The sequence below is a fragment of the Trichosurus vulpecula genome, chromosome 2 (genome assembly GCF_011100635.1).
Source record: "Trichosurus vulpecula isolate mTriVul1 chromosome 2, mTriVul1.pri, whole genome shotgun sequence".
Classification (NCBI taxonomy): Eukaryota; Metazoa; Chordata; class Mammalia; order Diprotodontia; family Phalangeridae; genus Trichosurus; species Trichosurus vulpecula.
The window spans coordinates 388,474,990-388,496,063 of NC_050574.1; the positions used below are offsets into that span (position 1 = coordinate 388,474,990).

The 21,074-nt window shown below is 38.6% G+C and overlaps 1 protein-coding gene across 8 annotated transcripts in view; it reads left to right on the top strand.

The window, feature by feature from the left end:
* Positions 1-21,074, top strand: part of INPP4A (inositol polyphosphate-4-phosphatase type I A) — a 137,627-nt gene that overhangs the window by 50,226 nt on the left and 66,327 nt on the right. For all 8 annotated transcript variants that reach the window (XM_036747687.1, XM_036747682.1, XM_036747683.1 and 5 more), the window contains exons 3-10: positions 1,386-1,594; positions 2,637-2,681; positions 12,783-12,901; positions 14,364-14,480; positions 15,532-15,611; positions 16,804-16,915; positions 18,823-18,913; positions 19,575-19,722. In XM_036747687.1, the coding sequence (XP_036603582.1) occupies positions 1,489-1,594; positions 2,637-2,681; positions 12,783-12,901; positions 14,364-14,480; positions 15,532-15,611; positions 16,804-16,915; positions 18,823-18,913; positions 19,575-19,722 (818 nt within the window). In that variant the 5' untranslated portion in view covers positions 1,386-1,488. The remainder of the gene's footprint in view (positions 1-1,385; positions 1,595-2,636; positions 2,682-12,782; positions 12,902-14,363; positions 14,481-15,531; positions 15,612-16,803; positions 16,916-18,822; positions 18,914-19,574; positions 19,723-21,074) is intronic.

The following is a 21,074-nucleotide window of genomic DNA, read 5'->3' on the forward strand; positions in this document are numbered from 1 at the left end:
ACCAGAGAAGAAGCGTGAATTATTATGGTATTAAAAGATAAAATGTATTGATGTTATACAATACTGTGTGTGTATATGTATATTTATATGAACATAATTATGCATTTCTGAGTTTCTAAACTTTTTCTGTGTCGTCCGCAAGCCTTCATGTATTGGATGCAACTTTTCCAAAATTCCCATTTAATTTCTTATGCTCACCCATGATATAGTGAAACTTCAATGGGGAAAGTCATGATGTGGAAGGGACAACCATAGATGGTAAAATAAATTGAGTTGTGTTGGCATTAATGTGCCTTTTGGTTCTTAAGACATATGTTGAATTGATTGGGGCTTTTAAAGATTTTGTATTTTATACAAACTTTGGTATCTTTTTTTAAAAGAAAAATTCTAAAAAACAATTTTTATTCCATATGTGAAATTGTACTCTGCATCTCTTTTTTTCTAGAAAGGAATATCATATATCTTGGAAGTAACCTGTATTTTTAGGGAAAGGGAAGGCAATGTCCATAGCTATATGTGGCAGTCTCTCAATACCCTTCTCATCTTTGTGAGGATCGTATTTTATTGATTGATTTGAAATGTAATGAAAGGGCACAAACACATAAAACAGTTTAGTTACACTCATAAAGTGTAACATATATCTACTTAGAAAACAAATTGTAGTTAAGAGAAGTTGACAGTTTCATATAAAAGCCTCAATCTTTATATATCAAAACTATTTATTGATAATCATTATGTTCACAAGAAAAAAGGAAATTTCTTTTTTAAAAATGTACTGGAGGTCAGTAAATCAATCAACAAATCTTTAATAGGCGACCTGTTTATGTGCCAGGTGCCGTACTAGGTACTGAGATTACCAGTACACAGAATGAGATCATCTCCACTCACAGTCAGCTTATATACAAAGTAGTTAAATAGCAGTTAGTTTAGGAAGTTAGACACTAACATTTGGGGGAATCAGGAAAGGCTTCATGCAGAAGATGACACCTGGGCTGACTCTTTAAAGGAAGAAGGGGATTCTCCAAGGTGGCGCTAAGGAAGGTGTATATTCCAGGCATGTACAGAGACACAAACCTTAGATAATTTGTGTTTGAGGATCAGAGAGAAGGCTAATTTGGTTATATTGCATAATGTGGGAGGTAATATCCAGTGAGGCTAGAAAGACAGGTTGGCACCATGTTGTATAAGGCTTTAAAAGCTAAACAGAAGAATTTATATTTGTTCCTAAAGGCAATTGGAAACCACTGGAGTTGATTGAATAGGGGAATCATATGTTCAGAGTTGCCTTTATAGAAAATTGCTTTGGCAGCTGTGTGTAGGATGGTATCTTGCTGTTAGTCTGACCTCAGTCTTCAGATTTATATTATTTATTCTTTCTTACTCAGGGCTGCTGCCATGCCAGGTGAATAGGGCTCAGTGACAGGACATTCCTGGAAATAGTCGTGGTCAGACCCAGCAGGGAGAAGCACACCAATTGCCCATGACACCATGACAGCAAGAGAACACAGCCCACGTCATGGCTTCAAGTCCCGTTCAGTGCAGCGGGCCTCAACGATCGATGTTACCTCTGACATGCTGGGACTGTCTCTGGCAGGTAAGCCCCACGTTTTCCCCTGTTCTATTGAGATGAGCTAACCTTGAGGCAGACACAAACACCAAGTTAAATTGGAAGAGAAAGAAAATGGTGACTGGTTCCTGGAATGCACCCCTTTGGGTCATCCCTAGGACTAAACTAGTCACCTATGGTGCTGTCAGTCTAACGTTATGTTAAATTATCCATTGCAGAGAGAAAGGGCACACACACACACTTTGAGATCATATTCAGTGATCCATACCCATAGTCACTTTTCACAGAATTCTAAATTGCCTTCCAACGTAGTTCAACCAATTTACAGCTATACCAACAATGTATTAATATGCCCATCTTTCTCCAACCCCAGTTATTTTTAAGAAATCTTTTAAATGTAATTTATTGATACATTTTGTTTCAACAAATGTAAAACTCCACCATATTCACAATTGTACACTCCCTGAAAAGAGGTAAAATAGCTTAAAAGAATGATTAAGTCTATTACTATGTTAACTCGAGTAGTTTTCTACTTGGTTGAAAGTAGGGATATGTACATTAGAAGTCAATACCAATATTTTCCCAATACTATTAATTTTATTGCCATTTAAAGTTGTCTTCATTTATGTAGTTGTAAGTCAGTACGTGTATTTTTCTTTTGGTACCACTTTATTTACTCTTTGTCACCTCATGCAAGTCTTACCATATTTCCTTAAATTATTTATATTTGTTGTTCTTTCTAGCCCAGTAATATTCTACTAAATTTCCTTACTACCATTTGTTCAGCCGTTCTCAAATGATTGAACGTGTGGTTTGTTTCTACCTTTTGGGAATTACAAATAGTAATAGTGCTGTCATTGAAACTTTCTTATAATTAGCTGTTTTGGAGCATAAGTCCAGGAGTGAGATTGCTGGGCTAGAGGGTATGAATGGCTTTGGAACTTCCCTTGGCATAATTCCAAATTGTTTTCTAAAACTACGACCCCACATTATAACTCTACCAGCAGTGAATTAGTGTGCCTGTTTTCTTGCAGATTGATTATGTTCAACCATTTCTTTTCCTGTCTAGGAAACATCCAGGATCCAGACGAGCCCATATTAGAATTCAGCTTGGGTTGGTATCATTTTTAAAGTGTTATATTTAGAATGTGTGGTTAGCACAAATTTAGTATCCCCATCACCTCAAAATTCTCTGAGGATTTGTTGCTGTGGCTGAAATATTGCTGTAGAAAATAAGGCTGAGGCAGGTGTGAATTTTTTGTCACAGTACTGATAGAAATTAGGACTATGCCTGGGGCTTTGTATGCCTTGGAGCCAAGTGCCTTCCATCCTGTCATCTAACTTCTCTCTCTTACCCAGCTAGACTATTGCAGTGACAGGGGAAGGAGACAGATGGGTGATCTTGTAGCAGGAACAACACTCCACACCTCCACCCCATTCAGCCCATGCTCTTACCCAAAATACAACCTTCTGTTGTGATCTAGCTGAGCAGTAATGATAGCTGAGGAGTATGGATGTTGCTGCTTCTGGTAATCTGAAGATTTCCCTCTCTTAGACTATGCCTTTTAGTGCTCTTTCCTCTGATCTCCCTGGGTGGTGGTCACAGAGGTCAGGAACATTGACCACATTCAGGACACAGGGTGTAGTGGAAAGACCCTGCACTAAGAATCAAGACCTAGGTTCTAGACTGTTCTGGCTGAGTGGTGTGGCCTTCAACCGCATGAACTTCTTCATCTGTAACAGGGAGTGATGATAACCTAGCTCATGGGGTTACTGTGAGGATTAAATAAGATAATAAAGTGCTTTGAGAAGTATAAATAACTGTATAAATATATGTCAAAGAATACAGTTTCATCAGTGTGTAAACTCATGACTTAGAAAGTTGCCTAAGGCTTAGAGAAGTTAAATGACCTTCCCATAATCACACAGGGGGTGTTAAAGGAAGAATTTCAAAGGAAGACTTCCTGATTTCAAATCCAGCATCATATCTAATATGCTATGGCTCCTGTCTGGCTCAGAAGATTAAGTGACTTTTGCCCAAGGTCACAGGTTAAAAGTTCCTGAGCTAGAATGTATAAATATAAGAAATAGAGCAGTAATAATATAATTACTATAATAATAATATCATTAACCACTGCAGTGGCTACCTCCTAAATGTAACCCCAGTGAGAAACTAAAAATTTTGCCTCTTGCTTTCTAAAGGAGGTACCTAGTTCATTATAAGACTAATAAGTGCTTTTCCCTATCAGAAGTACTCTCTCTTCTCATATGTGAGTCACAGAAATTCACAGAGCTGTGAGATAGCTCGGTAATGAGTGGATAGAGGGCTGGCCCTGGAGTCAGGAAGACCTGGATTCAGATTTGGCCTCAGACACTTATTAGCTGTCTAACTGTGGGCAAATTACGTAACTGACCTCTGTCTCCCTCAGTTTCCTAATTTGTAAAACGGGGGTAATGATACACCTGTTATCATAATACCTAACATTTATATAGCAGTAACCATGTGCCAGGCGCAATTAGATGCTTTGCAGGTATAATGTCATTTGGTTCTCACAATAACCCTGGAAACTGAGACAGGCAGAGGTTCAGTGACTTCCCCAGGGTCATGCAGCTACTAAGCGTCTGAGGCCACATTTGAACTCAGGTCTTTCAGACTGCAGGTACAGCTGTCTACCTACTGCTCCACATAGTTGCCGTATAGCAGTAGTCATATTTATAAAGTGTTTAACACAGTGCCTGGCACAAAGTAGATACTTAATACTTGTTAAAAAAAGAGATTAGAGAGCTAATCCAGTCCTCTCATTTTACAGAGAAGGAAACTGAGACCCACAGAGGTCTTCCACATTATCATGATTCACCCTTATTCCTAATCAGCATCTTAGCTTTTTAGCTGCTTTCCTACGGTTTTTATAAAGGCTTAAGTAGATAGGTGCGGTTTTGTTGACTTTATCTCTGCTGATTTATTTAGATAGATTCTGTGGCTGTCGTCTCTGTATTAAAGTTTCTAGTGATGCTACATTTTATCTTTGTCAGGTTCAGGGTTTTGTGGTCTTAGGTTTATCATCACCCATCTTCTAGCTTAGCTGCATCAAATCCGGCCTCAGATACTCACTAGCTGTGTGACCCTGGGCAAGTGATTTGACCCTGTTTGCCTCGGTTTCCTTATTTGTAAAATGAGCTGGAGAAGGAAATGGCAAACCACTCCAGTATCTTTGTCAAGAAAACTCCAAATGGGTCACGAAGAGTCGGACATGACTGAAAAACGACTAAACAACAAACAACAACTGGCGGTGGCTTGCAGGACTTGTTATTTCTGAATTGAATTGTTAATTTTTTTTTAAAAAGCACAAACACCCTAGTAGGCTTGCCTATCATTTCCAATTAATGATGCTGTTTTATGTTAGATGGAAGCAGCTAGTGGCTGGCTCATAACCATCAACTAGCACTGATGGCTCAGTGGATAGTGACATGCCTAAAATCAGGAAGATTCATCTTCCTGAGTTCAAATGTGGCCTCAGACACTTACTAGCTGTGTGGTCCTGGGCAAGTCACTTAACCCTGTTTGCCTCAGTTTACCCATCTGTAAAATGAACTGGAGAAGGAAATAGCAAACCACTCCAGTATCTTTGTCAAGAAAATTCCAAGGGGTCATGAAAAATTGGACATGACTAAAAATGACTGAACCACAACAAAATAACCACTTCATGTTGGGTGCTATGGTACTTCTAATGTTACACCTTCTGAATCCATGCTTCATTCAGCCTAGTCTGTCAGAGAGATTATCATTTACATTGTGGATTTCCCCATGTTTACTTCATTGATTACCCGTCTTGCCTTTAGTCTATAAGCAGGTGTGCAGAGTATATTTGTTCCAGGACCTTCTGGAATTGACTGGCTTGTCGATACTCTTAGCACAGCCTTCCAAAAGTACCACCCCATTGAAACTGTATGGTAGCTGATATGTACCATGATGCCATCGGCTGAGGTGCTGAAATGCTGGCTTCCTGTCCGTAACCTTTTCGTTCTTTTCACATGTGAGCCCTTGGAATTGAGAAGACAGTTGAGCATACAGCTTAGCCCTTTCTCAGAAAATTTCTCTGGACCGGTTTTATGACATAGCAGTTTAGAGAAAGGAAGCTTTTCTTTCCATCAGGCCAGGGATAGGAGGTATATAATACATGAACTTTCCAGATGAGACCTGTGGTCAAAAACAACTTTGATCTTTGTGTTCTTATCTGGGCAGAGTTTCTGTGACTAAGATTTTGATGACATTTTCTTTCCATTGGGTATAGACATGGAGAGGTCAGAATAGAGATACAGCCTTTCTGCCAACAAGCTGTTGCTTTGTTTTTAGGTGATGGGCTACATTCAGTTTATTTTTATTAAACATAGACTGGAGATATTGCAGGTTTGGTTTTAGATAACACCAATAAAGTGAGTCAATTGTATTTTTTGGTTTCCCAGTATATATAAAAATTATGTTTATACTATATTGTCGTTTGTTAGTTGTACAGTAGTATTGTGTCTCAAAAAACCCAACAATATACATACCCTGATTAAAAAGTACTTTATTGCTAAATCAAAACTGCTAATCATCATCTAAGCCTTCAGCAAATCATATTCTTGTTGCTGGTGGAATATCTTGCCCCGATGTTGATGGCCGCCGACTGATCAGGGTTGTTGTTGCTGAAGTTTGGGGTGGCTGTGACAATTTCTTAAAATAAGACAACAATGAAGTTTGCCACATTGATTGACACTTACTTTCACTTGAATGCTTAGAGGCCATTGTAGGGTTATTAATTACCTTAATTTCAATATTATTGTGTCCCAGAGAGGAGACGGAGCAAGACAGGGAATGGGACAGTTGTGAAGCAGTCAGAACACACACAACACCATCTTATATGGGCATGGTTCACAGCACCCCAAAGCAATTACAATAGCAACATCAGAGATCACAGATCACTGTAACAGATATAATGATAATGAAAAAATTTGAAATATTGCGAGAATTACCAAAATGTGACACAGAGACATGATGTAAGCACTTGCTTTTGGGAAAATGGCACCAATAGATTGCTCCAACACAGGGTTGTCACAAGCCTTTAATTTGTGAAAAACACAACATCTGCAAAGCTCAATAAAGCCAAGTGTAGTAAAACAAGGTATACCTGTAGTTATGAAATGGCTCCCTCTGTGCCCTGTGCTAGGATTCATAGGACATACAGAAAAGTCCCTTCAAGGTTGAATTCAAATACCACCTCTAGCATAAATCCTTTTCCTGATTCTCCGGTTGTTAGTGCTCCCCCACCCCAAATCATTATATTTATTTTGTATCCTATAGATAATTTTCTGTGAGCATATTTTATCCCCCTAGTATAACATAAATGCCTTGAGAACAAGGGAGACTGTGATCATATGACCAGCAGTATGGCTGAATATTTGCCAGTTCCAGAACTTCAGAAGAAAGGACTTAATAGGCTTGATGCAGAGTACTTTAAGCTGAATCCACAAGACAGGATTATAAAATCCTTGTACAAGATAAGAACTTTTAATTGAGAAAATAGGAGAACATTTCCAAGAATTTCTGAATCCATGCCTCAAAGAATTGACTGTGTGCCTAGCACATTGCCTAACACACAGTAAGGTGCTGACTGACTGTTTAGTTGGAGAGATACAAGTCAGACAGATACAAGTAACAAATAATAATCCAACAGTAGAAGAGATGTCAGAAAAAACAGAGGGATGAGTGCTTCCAACTGCTCCGGGAGGACTTCCTGAAGGGAGGTAGCACTAGAGCCGGGCTGTGAAGGATAGATAAGATTTAGATTGATAGCGTGGATACAGGAGGACATTCCAAGAGAAGGAAACCACATCTACAAACGCCCCCTGGAAGGAGGGAGGGATATGCATGGAAAGACATGTACAACAGTTTGACTAGTTTGAAAAACTCATGTAGGGGAGAAGTGGAAGATGCGATTTAGTCCAACGAACTTTTATTAAGTGGCTGCTATGGGGGTGAATTTGGGGAGATAGGTCAATAAGGAATCAGGTTGGAGAGTATTAAATACCAGACTAAGGAGGGGCGGAGCCAAGATGGCGGCTGGAAAGCAGGGACCAGCCTGAGCTCCCTGCCGAGCCCCTCCAAAAACCTATAAAAATGGCTCTGAGCCAATTCTAGAACGGCAGAACCCACAGAACAGCAGAGGGAAGCAGGGCTCCAGCCCAGGACAGCCTGGATGGTCTCTGGGTGAGGTCTATCCCACACGGAGCTGGGAGCTGGGAACGGAGTGGAGCAGAGCCCAGCCTGAGCGACTTGGGCCATCCAGACCAGAAGCCGGGCGGAGGGGGCCCTAGCACCCTGATTCAGTGAGCTCTGGCAGTTACGAGACTTGTCAACCCACAACACCAAAGACTGCTGAGAAGGTTAGTGGGAAAAGCTGCAGGAGTGGAAGGAGTTCGCAGTTCGGCTTCCAGCCCCGGGGGCAGTGGAGGTGGGGCAGCTACAGCTGCTGCTGCTTCCGGCTCCAGGCCCACCTGGTGGGAGGAATTAAGTGGGGGATCAGAGCAGGGGTGCACAGCCTGCCGAAGATCTGAGCCCAGTTTGGGTTGGGGGTTCTTGGGGAAGGAGCAGTGCTGGTGCGGCAGAGCTGGCACCTCCCCCCCAAACGTGGAACATAGAACTCTGTAGTCTACAAGCAGTCATACCCCACTGAAAAACTCAAAGGTCAAGTTAGTTGGCTGGGATTATGGCCAGGCAGCGAAAACGCACCGAGATTCAGTCTCAGACTCTGCATTCTTTCTTTGCTGACAAAGAAGACCAAAACATACAGACAGAAGAAATTACTAAAGTCAAAGAGCCTACAACAGAAACCTCCAAGAAAACATGAACTGGTCCCAGGCCATGGAAGAGCTCAAAAAGGATTTGGAAAAGCAAGTTAGAGAAGTAGAGGAAAAATTGGGAAGAGAAATGAGAAGGATGCGAGAAAACCATGAAAAACAAGTCAATGACTTGCTAAAGGAGACCCAAAAAAATACTGAAAAATACACTGAAGAAAACAACACCTTAAAAAACAGATTAACTCAAATGGCAAAAGAGCTCCAAAAAGCCAATGAGGAGAAGAATGCCTTGAAAGGCAGAATTAGCCAAATGGAAAAGGAGGTCCAAAAGACCACTGAAGAAAATACTACTTTAAAAATTAGATTGGAGCAAGTGGAAGCTAGTGACTTTATGAGAAACCAGGATATTATAAAACAGAACCAAAGGAATGAAAAAATGGAAGACAATGTGAAATATCTCCTTGGAAAAACCACTGACCTGGAAAATAGATCCAGGAGAGATAATTTAAAAATAATTGGACTACCTGAAAGCCATGATCAAAAAAAGAGCCTAGATATCATCTTTCAAGAAATTATGAAGGAGAACTGCCCTGATATTCTAGAGCCACGGGGCAAAATAGAAATTGAAAGAATCCATCAATCGCCTCCTCAAATAGATCCAAAAAAGAAATCTCCTAGGAATATTGTCGCCAGATTCCAGAGCTCCCAGATCAAGGAGAAAATACTGCAAGCAGCCAGAAAGAAACAATTTGAGTATTATGGAAACCCAATCAGAATAACCCAAGATCTGGCAGCTTCTACATTAAGAGATCGAAGGGCTTGGAATGCGATATTCCGGAGGTCAATGGAGCTAGGATTAAAACCTCGAATCACCTACCCAGCAAAACTGAGTATCATGCTCCAAGGCAAAATATGGATTTTCAATAAAATAGAGGACTTTCAAGCTTTCTCAGTGAAAAGACCAGAACTGAATAGAAAATTTGACTTTCAAACATAAGAATCAAGAGAAGCATGAAAAGGTAATCAAGAAACAGAAATTGCAAGGGACTTACTAAAGTTGAACTGTTTTGTTTACATTCCTCCGTGGAAAGAGGACATGGATGATTCATGAGACCTCAGTATTAGGATAGCTGAAGGGAATATGCATATATATATATATATATATATATATATGTGAATGTGTATGTATGTATATATCTATGTGTATATATATGTGTGACACAGGGTGAGTTGAAGATGAAGGGAAGATATCTAAAAGAAATAAAATGAAATTAAGGGATGAGAGAGCATCATACTGAGAGAGGGAGATAGGGAGAGATAGAATGGGGTGGATTATCTCACATAAAGGTGGCAAGAGGAAGCAGTTCTGTGGGAGGAGGGGAGAGGGCAGGTGAGGGGGGAATGAGTGAACCTTGTGCTCATCAGATTTGGCCTGAGGAGGGAATACCATACATACTCAGTTGTGTATCTTACCCCACAGGAAAGAAGAGGGAGGAAGAAAAAAAAATAAAAGTGGGGGGATGATGGAGGGGAGGGCAGATGGGGGTGAAGGTAATCAAAAACAAACACTTTGGAAAGGGGACAGGGTCAAGGGAGAAAATTCAATAAAGCGGGATGGGTTGGGAAGGAGCAAAATGTAGTTAGTCTTTCACAACATGAGTATTATGGAAGGGTTATACATAATGATACACATGTGGCCTAGGTTGAATTGCTCGACTTCTTAGGGAGGGTGGGTGGGAAGGGAAGAGGGGAGAGAATTTGGAACTCAAAGTTTTAAAATCAGATGTTCAAAAACAAACAAAAAAAAGTTTTTGCATGCAATTAAAAAATAAGATACACAGGCAATGGGGCGTAGAAATTTATCTTGCCCTACAAGAAAGGAAGGGAAAAGGAGATGAGAGGGGAGGGGGGTGGTAGAGGGGAGGGCTGACTGGGGAACAGGGCAACCAGAATATACGCCATCTTGGAGTGGGGGGGGAGGGTAGAAATGGGGAGAAAATTTGTAATTCAAACTATTGTAAAAATCAATGCTGAAAACTAAATATGTCAAATAAATAAATTTAAATTAAAAAAATATATTCTGAGGAGTCAAAAAAAAATACCAGACTAAGGATCATAGGATCACAGATTTAGAGCTTAGAAGATTGCTCAGAGGCAATCTAGTCCAACCCTCTCATTTTACACTTAAGGAATTGAGGCTAGGATAGGTTAAATGACTTTTCCAAGGTCTCACAGTTAATAAGGGGCAGTTTAGGGATTTGAGCCCAGGTCTTCTGACACCAAATCCTGCAACTTTTCCACTATTTGACCTTTATCCTGTAGGCAATAGTAGCTGTCCTCTAATTAGAATTATAGTTGCTTATTATTTGTAATTTGTTTGGAGGTTGTCTGTTTAAGAAGAAATTAAGATAAGGTTTTTATGTATTGGTGCTTGATTCTCCCCCAATCACATTTGAGGGAGTTAGAAAGCTATTATGTTGCTTAAGTTGATGACACATTAAAATATTATTTAAAACTCATTGTTTTTCATATAATATACGGAATATTGAAGCTAGGCTGATATTCTAAGAGTGCAACACTTTTCTTTGATGATGATACCAATTGTAGACATCTTGTTGATCAAAGCACTTTCAGCATTTGTTAACTGATTTTCTTAAATTTGGTAGAAAAGTTACTTGACCTACTTTGTCTTAACTAGAGTAGAACGCTGCCTTCTAAGGCTTTTTTCGTCTAGGAGCTGGACTTCTCCTGATTTTTTTTTGGCATGTTGTTGTTGTAATAAATGGCAGACTTTCACTCCCACAGCTATAGTAAAGCCTGCCTTTCTTTCTTCCTTTCTTTCTCTTTCTTTCTTTCTCTTTCTTTCTTTCTTCCTTTCTTTCCTTCCTTCCTGAGAAGACAGCATGCAAACAGCAATATGTAAATAAGATATACACATAGGATTAATTAAAAATAATCTCCAAGGGAAGACATTAGCATTAAAGGGTACTATTAAAGGCTTCTTGCAAAAAGTTGGATTTTAGCTGTGACTTAAAGGAAGCCAGGGAATCTGGGAGGTGGAGGTAAGGAGGGAGAGAATTCTATGTCTAGGGAATGGCCAGAGAAAATACACAAAGTCAGTGTCTTGACAAGTGATAGCAAGGAAGCCAAGTGTCTGTGAACTGTGCAATATGTGGAGGGAGGAGTAAAATGTAAGAAGATTAGAACGATAAGAAGAGGATGGTATTTTACCCTCAAGTCCCAGCTTTTTGTTGTTTAGTCATTTCAGTTGAGTCCATCTCTTCATGACTCTGTTTGGGGTTTTCTTGGCAGATACTAGAGTGGTTTGCCATTTCCTTCACCAGCCCATTTTACAGATGAGGCAAGCAGGGGTAAGTGACTTGACCAGGGTCACACAGCTAGTAAGTGTCTGAAGCCAGATTTGAACTCAGGAAGATTTATCTTCCTGACTACAGGCCCACCACTCTAACCTCTGCGCCACCTAGTCCCAACTTTAGCTGTGATATCTGAAATGTCATATCAGCAAATTCTAGAGACCAGTGTCATAATTGGATACATCCTTGTCCTTAAGTTTTCTCGAGTGCCGGTCAGTGGACAAGTAGATGCGTATATATTACAACTGTATGACTATGGGGAAGTCATTTAATTCTTCTGAGCCTCAGTTTCTTTTTGGTATAATGGAAAGAACACATGTCTTAGAAAACCTTAATTTGATTTCTGACTTGTGCTCACTACTCTTCTAACCTTGGGCAAGTAACTTAATTTCTCCATCCCTCAGTTTCCTCATTTCTAAAATGAGAGTTTTGGACTAGACTGTATCTTCCAACCCTAATTCCCATGATATATACAACATGGATGACAATCTTGGTACCTCTCAGGGATGTTGTGAAGAACTCACTTTGTAAGCTGTTAAATCACTATAGAAATGAGACAAATTGTAGTCAGTTTCAGTGGCATTATAGCTATTCTTTAGACTCTGCATGTTTGTGTGAGATTAGTGTTGTTAGGACACTATACTAATGAGGCCAGGGTTAGGGGCCCATCTCCAGATGGTCCAGTTGTTTGATTCAATGCTTATTCCTTTAACCTCATCCAGCTGTTCCCCTCGAGCGGAATGAAGAGATCAAATATAGATGAGTTGGCTTAAGTTTGTCACTGCCCCTGGTGTGACTGCAAGGTTATTTCCTCTTGATTGTATGTGAAGGGTAGCAGTAATATAGATGAAATATATAGCTGAATTATCATTCTTTGTGTCATTCATATGCTGGGGTTTCTTGTGAAACATTTCCTGGTCTGGTATTTCTTTTTTTAAGAACAGAGAACTAACCAGAACATGATTCTGAAAGCTTAATTATTTTTTAAATTTTCATTATCAAAGCTTGCAGCGAACTACATACTCCATCGCTAGATCGAAAACCAAATAGTTTTGTAGCAGTGAGCGTAACAACACCTCCTCAGGCATTCTGGACAAAGCATGCACAGACAGAGATTATAGAGGTGAGTATAACTGCATGTCCTCCTATAGGAGAAAAATCCAGAAATTCCCTAGCTGCAGTATTTCTGCTGCTCTGTGAGGTATATTTTTTAAAAATTGAGCATCCTTAGTTCTGAATGTTTCTTTGAACAGTGATTATTTTTACTTTTACTTTGGCCATTTCTGACTATAGTCGTTTATTTGCATGGTGCTTGTTTTTGAAATGTGTTTTACTACTGCTGACTGGCTTATTGCTTTAAACAGTGCTCCTACAAGTTCAGTTAGCTTTTTTGAGTTGGGAGAGTAAATCAACCTTATCCCTTCTGGTTGATGATCATGTCTGAAGAGTTGTTTTGCTTCTCTGGTCATCACTCAAAACTCATTAGTCTAGTTATAGCAGGATAACCAACACCTTTTTGTAGCACCTTCTCATTTTGGGATATTTGTTTTTTAAATTCCGCAGTTTCTTATTAAGTGATAACACGGTACACATTTAAGTCAAAGTGAATTAATTTATTTTGAGGAACAAGGTGATGAAAATTTTATGATACCCGTGGTGATAAGTGGACACATGAAAGGTATGCTGTGCGGCAGAGGTTAGGAATAGCTGGGTCTTGAAAGTTAAGAGTTCTTTTTTTCTGCTCTGTCTAATATTGGATGCCCAGAGCAGTGTAGGTAGCTCTTTGCAGAGGTGTTGGCGTTAGTGATGTCTCCTAGCAGCCATTTCCAAAGTAACATTCATTTCTTTCCTCTATTTTCAACAGACTTGGACCTTAGCCAGATAACTCATTGCCCTTCAGTCTTTTGGAAGCATATTTCCAAAGCAAACGTGGATTGTTGACTATTTCTGAAATTTTATCATTAAATGTTTCCCAAGTTAAATTCCAAATAAACTGAATTTCCAGAAAAGAAGAAGATTGTAGGGATTTTTTTTTCTTTTCCAAATTTTAAAGAAGAAGGTGATATAAATTCTAATAATATTCCAAAAACAGGTGCAGAAAAGTTAAGACCCAGAGTTAGCTAAACTCACCATACTTTTCTAGGAATAGTAAACATTCTTAACAGTCCATTTCCTTCCTTGTCTGGCCTGTTTTTATTGTAAAAGACCTTAAAGCTATGAGTTGGTTTTAGTTACATGACAATGAACAGATATTTAAATTTGTAAGATTGAAAACATGGACATTCAACATCTTTATAACCTTACCAAAAATAACCTTGTTGGGTTGAAAAGTTTTGTAATTGTAAGAAAACTCTTCATGACCTTGATTATAATGTTAGAAATATCTTGTACAGTAGTAACAATTTGTGGAATTTGAATGTTTAAGGGTCACCAGAAGTATCTCTTTGCATACAAATGTTAGTTTGTTATAATCACAACTACTAAGAACATTTCTTTTTCTCAACCTAAGAATTTCATTCTGTATTTTTTTTTAAAAAATGTATCTATTATTCTTTTATGCAATAACGTTTTCTTTTTTGTTCCAGGGAACTAACAATCCTATATTTCTAAGCAGTATCGCCTTCTTTCAAGACTCCCTTATCAATCAGATGACGCAAATCAAACTATCTGTTTATGATGTCAAAGATAGATCTCAGGGAACAGTTAAGTAATCTTTTTTAGACTTTGTAGAGTCACTTTCCTTTTCAGTCACATGATGACTTTATTGAGAAACTAGTATTTGGTTTCAGTTCAGGTTATCCAGTATGTAGCCTTAGAAAACAAAGCAGAGCATTTCAAAGGTATCATTGCAGTTTCTTTCCTCATCTCCCCACTGTGCTCCTCAATAAGAGAACTCATGGTACGTTTTACATGAGTCTTGTTGGAGTCATGTAAAAAACAAAGGACATCAATAAAACTATTTATTACAATCATTTCTTGATATGCCTCCTCTATCCCTGCCAGCCTTACGCCCTACCTCATAACAAAGAAAAATGAGCAAGAAGAACTGACATAGTGACTTTGTCTGAAAATGTATGGAACATCATGGTCTTCATAGTCATCTACTTCTCTGTCAAAAGGAGTGCATTGTATTTTAATGTCTGCTCTGATTATGACAGATCATAGATTCAGAACTAGTAGAAACCTTACACATCATGTATTCCAGCCTCCTTACTTTACAGATGAAGAAATTAAGACTTCAAAAGGTTTTAAATTAAGTAACATAAACAGTATTGGCAGAGCTAAGGTTTGAGCCCAGAGCCTCCGAGTCGAAATTCTTCCTACTGTACCCACTTATTTGTCTTATTTAGAGCCCAACTTCCCCTTCGTGTTCTTTTCTTTTATATTGTTGTGGTCATTATTTAAAGTCTTCTGGTTATTTCACTCTGAAACAGTTCATATAAATCTCCATTTCTGCGAGATATTCGGAGTTGTCATTTCTTATTATTCAGTAATATTCCATTACATTCATACAACACAATTTATCCAACCATCCCTTCTTCATTGGGCACCCACTTTTCCCCAGTTTTTTGATACCATAAAAAGTACTTTGGTGTATAGTAGATCTTTCTGTCTTTGACCTTCTTGGGGTGTATACCCAGTAATAGGATCCTTACCAGACTTACTTTTAGGACAAATTCTTCTGCATGTCTTGTAATTAGAATATAAGAAAAACTTGTACACTAACCTTGTCACTCTTTCTCCCCTACTCAGATGTATTTACTGGGTTCTGGAACGTTCATAGTCAAAGATCTGCTCCAGGAGAAATACCATAGGTTGCATTTAACACTAAGGTTGGTATTTAGCTTTGCTCTCTTTGAAAGAAGAAATAAAATTCTCTTTCCTTTTCCTCTAGTGGTCTCAAAATTGCTTCTAATGGTTAGAGTTAGTTTCTGGTTAGGGTAGGACATGAGCACATTTAGATCATCTATGGAAACAAAACACCATAGATACATTAAAGGCCAATTGTCTACCTCACAAAGGCCTAACTCAGAAGCATTCTGTTGGTGGAGCTAAGTGGAAATAAATTCACTTTCTTGGGGCCATTGAGGTAATTACCATGTCATACCCTTAGAAAAGGCATTACTTGAGAATGAGCCTTGTAACTTAAAAGCATTAACGCATTGCTCAGAAGTTTCCCATTTCCTATCTCTTCACAAGTAGAACCAGACCCATGATTACTGTTTTATAAGGTCAAATTCTAATGGAGTCATGATGGAACTTGGCAGCAGAGAGAAATATAGTGTTTTCATCCTTGGTACCTGGCATGGAATGCCGAATTTTGCTTTTGTTCTAATAGCTGATTGAATCTGCAGTAGAAAAGGTGGGGCGTCATTAATGCACCAAACTTCCTTCTGCTTTTAAATCTTTCCGATAGGAGGTGTGTCATCTCAACAGATTGCTCTGTGAGGCAGTGGTCCTCTCGGCCTCTAAGCTCACACCATGAGGTGGCTTCCAAGTAATTCCTGTCCTTAGGGCTTCTTTGAGTATTTGGGTGAAGAATAGGGTGGACACAGGAAGTCAAGTCATCCCCTCAGAATTCTTCCTGAGTTCATTCTAGTTTACTGTCCAGGGGAATTCTTAAAAGGGTATTAGTTTTGACCAGATTCTGTCTCACTTGTTTCCTAGAGCTAATTAGAGTTGGGGTTTGGGGAGGAAAGGAATGTTGAAGAGATAAGAAAGAGGAAATAAGAAGGAAGCTAAGACTCATTTCCCAGAGGACTCTTAGTCCTGAAGGCTAATACCGGAGCGGAGAGGCCCCTCACAGCACCTGTAGACTAAAGCAATTATTCTGGTCCTACCAGACCTAAGCTTTGATCATTCCCTAATATTCTTGGAAATACTCCAGGGTCCATGGATGTGAATCTGTGACTTTTAACTGGTCATCAGTGAATTTGAGCTTCTCATGTGTAGCATACTTGCCTGGCATGACATACATAACAAAACAGGAAGCAAATTCTTATTTTATCACATTGTTTGTCACAGGTCTGCTGAAAATGATCGCGTAGGTAACATTACTGTAATAGGATGGCAAATGGAAGAGAAATCAGACCAGCGGCCCCCTGTAACAAGGTCACCTGATACAGTTAATGGAAGGGTAAGTATGTACCTTTTTTGAGCTACCAAAGTAGGAATTGGAAGAAAAGCATAGCGCAAATAGTGTTTGTCATCTGAATCTTCGTCAGAGTAATTGTCATTGATTGCCAGCTTTATGTTATTGGGAACCTCTGCATTTTCAACCCCTAAATGACCTATATTTTCCCTGGAGACCTAGGACAGTTCTCAGATTACAGCAATTGGACCTACAAGTTAGTATTTATGTCATGCTATTTGAGGGCTTCTATTTCATTGACTTTGACCTTGCTTCTTAGACACTGAAGATTTCAAGTTAAGTTTGTACTAAAGGATGAGCCACTACCAGCGATGCATGTGTGGCACAGAGAGTTCCTATACAAATTGAGATAAGTAGTTACAGGTGCCTGCATCTCTTGGAATTAAATCCATGAATATTTATTGAGGGCCGGCAGTCTGCCAGGCGCTGTGCTAAATATTGCAAGTCTGCAAAAATTAAATAGAGGCCCTTAGGTGGTTGGTAGAATATTATAAGAAGTTTTTGCTTGGAAAGCAGTTGATAAAATAAGCCTGCAGAGAGGTTGGCATGAGATCTATCTGAGCCAAACCTTTTTGAAACCATTTATAGCAAGGAGACAACAAAGAAAGAACAGAACAGATTCACCAGTGTTTCTGTAATCCATTCCCATTGACTCTGGCAATGAGACCAACACTTTTTGAATCCTTTCATCTCAGTCCCTGATGTACTCTGTGAAGAAGTCACAATGGCACTTCAAAAGTCAAAACTCAGAAGTTTCTGGGTCTGAGAAAACATGAACTGAAGAAATATTTACTGGAGATGATACCATTTTAAAGGCACTTGGGAATCAATTTTTCACAATACCTCAAAGACAAGAAGACTCCAGTGGAAGGGATAGTATCACAAATAATGCTTTTACCAAAGGAAGGCATGCAAGAAGACATCAATAACTACTGACCCACTTATTTTCTCATCTCAACAAAATGTTTATGAGCATGGTCTATGTATGTGTATGGGAAATCCTGGATCAAAATATGAGAAGGTAGCAAATGAGTTTTTCCAGACAATTTTCTGTGGTTTCCATAGATGGTCATAGATCTCAGAGATCATAGAATCATAGATTAGACTTGGAAAAGAAGTCATTTAGTCTAAACTCTTACTTTATGGATGAAAAAACTGAGGTCTTCAGAGGTATAGTAATGTGACCAGTGTCACACAGCTAATAAGTACCAGAACAGGAATTGAATGGAAAGAGAAATTAAATTCATCTCTTAATCCCAAGATTGCTTCAGCCCTTGACTATTATAAAGAATCTTATCCAGAGATTGTTAACATACAGTACTTGCTCTGAGTTGATTCTCTAATTCTGTGCTCGTCACGTTTATGTTCCAAATGCTATATATATAACGTGTTAGGTCGTGATTTGAAATGGAAAGCTCTAATAAGGAACACTTAATTATATTGTGGCTACTTAATTTCAATCAGTGTCAACGAATAGTTCATATAGTAATATTGGATTGTAAGGTGAAATCCCGTTTTTATTCAGAAAAAGTATTGAGTTTTATCTGACATTAGATTCTCTTACCTATGTAAAGATATTATATTCCCATGTTTCACCCATCATCTAGTCTCCAGCCCCCTTATATTAAAGATGAGGAAACCGAGAGCTTGAGAGATTGTAGACTTTAGAAAAGTTGTATGTAAAGTGATGTTTACAAAACAAATCATACTCTAAATGATGAATTAATTTACCTTGTGACTCAGTAAATGTATTGTACAGATTGAGCGTTGATTTCGAGAGAGATGCTCAGTATTTATGCAGGGTTTCTAGACCACAATCTCATTCGTTAGGTGGCAATGAGTTGCTGCTGGATTTCACAGCCTCTTTGGTGTTTCCTACATGTATCTTTTAGACTGTTCTGCCGGTGGATGAAAGCTTGACAGAGTCATTAGGAATCCGATCCAAATATGCTTCCTTGCGCAAAGATTCATTACTTAAATCAGGTAAGTAGAACTCTGAATCAATATAGAGACCTTGCTTAGAAGCCTGAGCATAAGAACATAGAACTAGAGAGAAAATAAGTATTCACTTATGGTTATTACGGTAGTCTGAGTTGATTTCATTTGTCTCCTTTGTAAACGTAACTGCTTTTGCCAGATGTTCGTTGCATTAGTCATACATTGAGCAGGAGACATGTTGCGGGTTATTTGCTTCTCTTTGATTTCATGCCTTTATGTTGTACTTTTGGTAGTTAGCAACAACATTGCTTCTTCTCCCCCTTTTGTCCCCACAACTACATGAGTTAGTTTAGACAAGTAGTCACTGTGCTTTTCAGTGATAAGATTGGATATAGCATGTGGAAAAGTGTGTTTGGAATCAGTCCTTTTGTCATTTTTTCCTTTAGAAACATTGTCATGCACTTGGGTGATTTTGTGTGTGTGTGTGTGTGTGTGTGTGTGTGTGTGTGTGTGTGTGTGATTGTGTGTGTGTTTGTGTCTGCTCGTGTGTGTGTGTGTGTGTGTGTGTGTGTGTGTGTGTGTGTGTGTGTAGCTAGAGGTTTGTCCAGGAACCAGTGCTGAATCTGGCTGAAATAGAAGAAAGGAAAATTAGAGTGACTGCCCTTCAACTTTTTAACTTAAGAGCTGTGTTCCCTTTGCTTTTCAGTGTTTGGTGGTGCCATCTGTAGAATGTACCGTTTCCCTACGACTGAGGGGAATCACCTAAGGATCTTGGAGCAGATGGCTGAAAGTGTCCTCTCCTTACATGTTCCTAGACAGTTTGTAAAGCTCCTTCTAGAAGAAGATGCAGCAAGGTAAGACAAGTTTGCTTGCTTGCTTTGCTCTTGTAAGAAATGGATTAGACCAGTGACAAATAGCTTCTCATAAGATTAGAGGGAATTTGAGAGGTCATTTATCTTCCCCATGTGTCAACCCCTCATTTAAAGCTACATTAGACAAATGAATGAGAAACTGTGCCATCTTTTAAAAAGACCCTCAGAGGAGATTTTATGGCCTTGCCAAGAATGCTTTCCAATGTCTAGTAGCCATTTGTTTCTAAAAGTTCTTCCTTGTAATTTTCCTGAATTTCTTATTTGCTGTTTAAATGTTTCTCCTCATTTAATGCTTGTTTGAGCCAGAGAACAGTTGATTGTCAGCCATTCTATGATGGCTTCTTAACCTTTCTCCTCAGATAAAATATTTTTGTGAGTGTTGACAACAGGAAAACTATGATTTTCATTTATCATCTATCCTCATTTTTTGTTGTTGTCATAGTGACACGGAATGGGAGAGCTGGAAGGAACCTTAGAGTCATTTAGTCCAGGGGTTCTTCACCTTTTTTATGTCATGGGCACATTTTTCAGTCTAGTGAAGACTCTGGACACATTCCCAGAATTATGTTTTTAAATGTACAAAATCTAAAACATTGAATTAAAAAAGAAAAACTATGCAGGATGTCTCAAAAGTCCTAGTGAAGTTTTAAGCAACTTAAAAAAAAGCCCAAAACTTAAAATGACACTAAGACTTTTGGGACACCTTGTATTAAAATATTTATTAAAAATTAACAAACTAAAAAGTTCATGGACTCTTAGTTAAGAACCCCTGGACTAGAGATTATAATGCATGAAAGACAGAAGGTTAGAAAGGTGAGGATGGCATCAAGTTGATGAAAAGTCTTGGCTACTGGACAGAGGAATTTGAATGTTAGCCATCAGGTTGTAGGAAACCTGAGAATTTTTTGAAAAGAATAATTATGATTAGACCTTTGAGGTAAAATAGGAGTAATGTTCATGTACCACTTACTTCACTTTAGTGTTGTGATGATCAAATAAGATAAGAGATACAAAAGTGTTTTAAAATTCTAAAGGTTTTTACAAGTGTGTGATGATGACCACAGTGCTGATAGTGGTTTGTTCCTTTGGTCATGTCCAGATATTTGCAAGTGGGTATAAAGTTTTCCCATTAAGAAGAGGGAAAACTGTAGGAAGACTAAGACTCTAATTTTTACTATGTAGTATTTACTTCCTCAGTGATTAGTTTTGATCATAACATTACCACATAAGAGCATGTGGCAGTTCTTGACATCTCCTTATTAGCTTTTTTTTGTTAACTATTTTTTTTTAAATTTTTATTCATTTTTTTAATTTTAGTTTACAATACTCGGTTC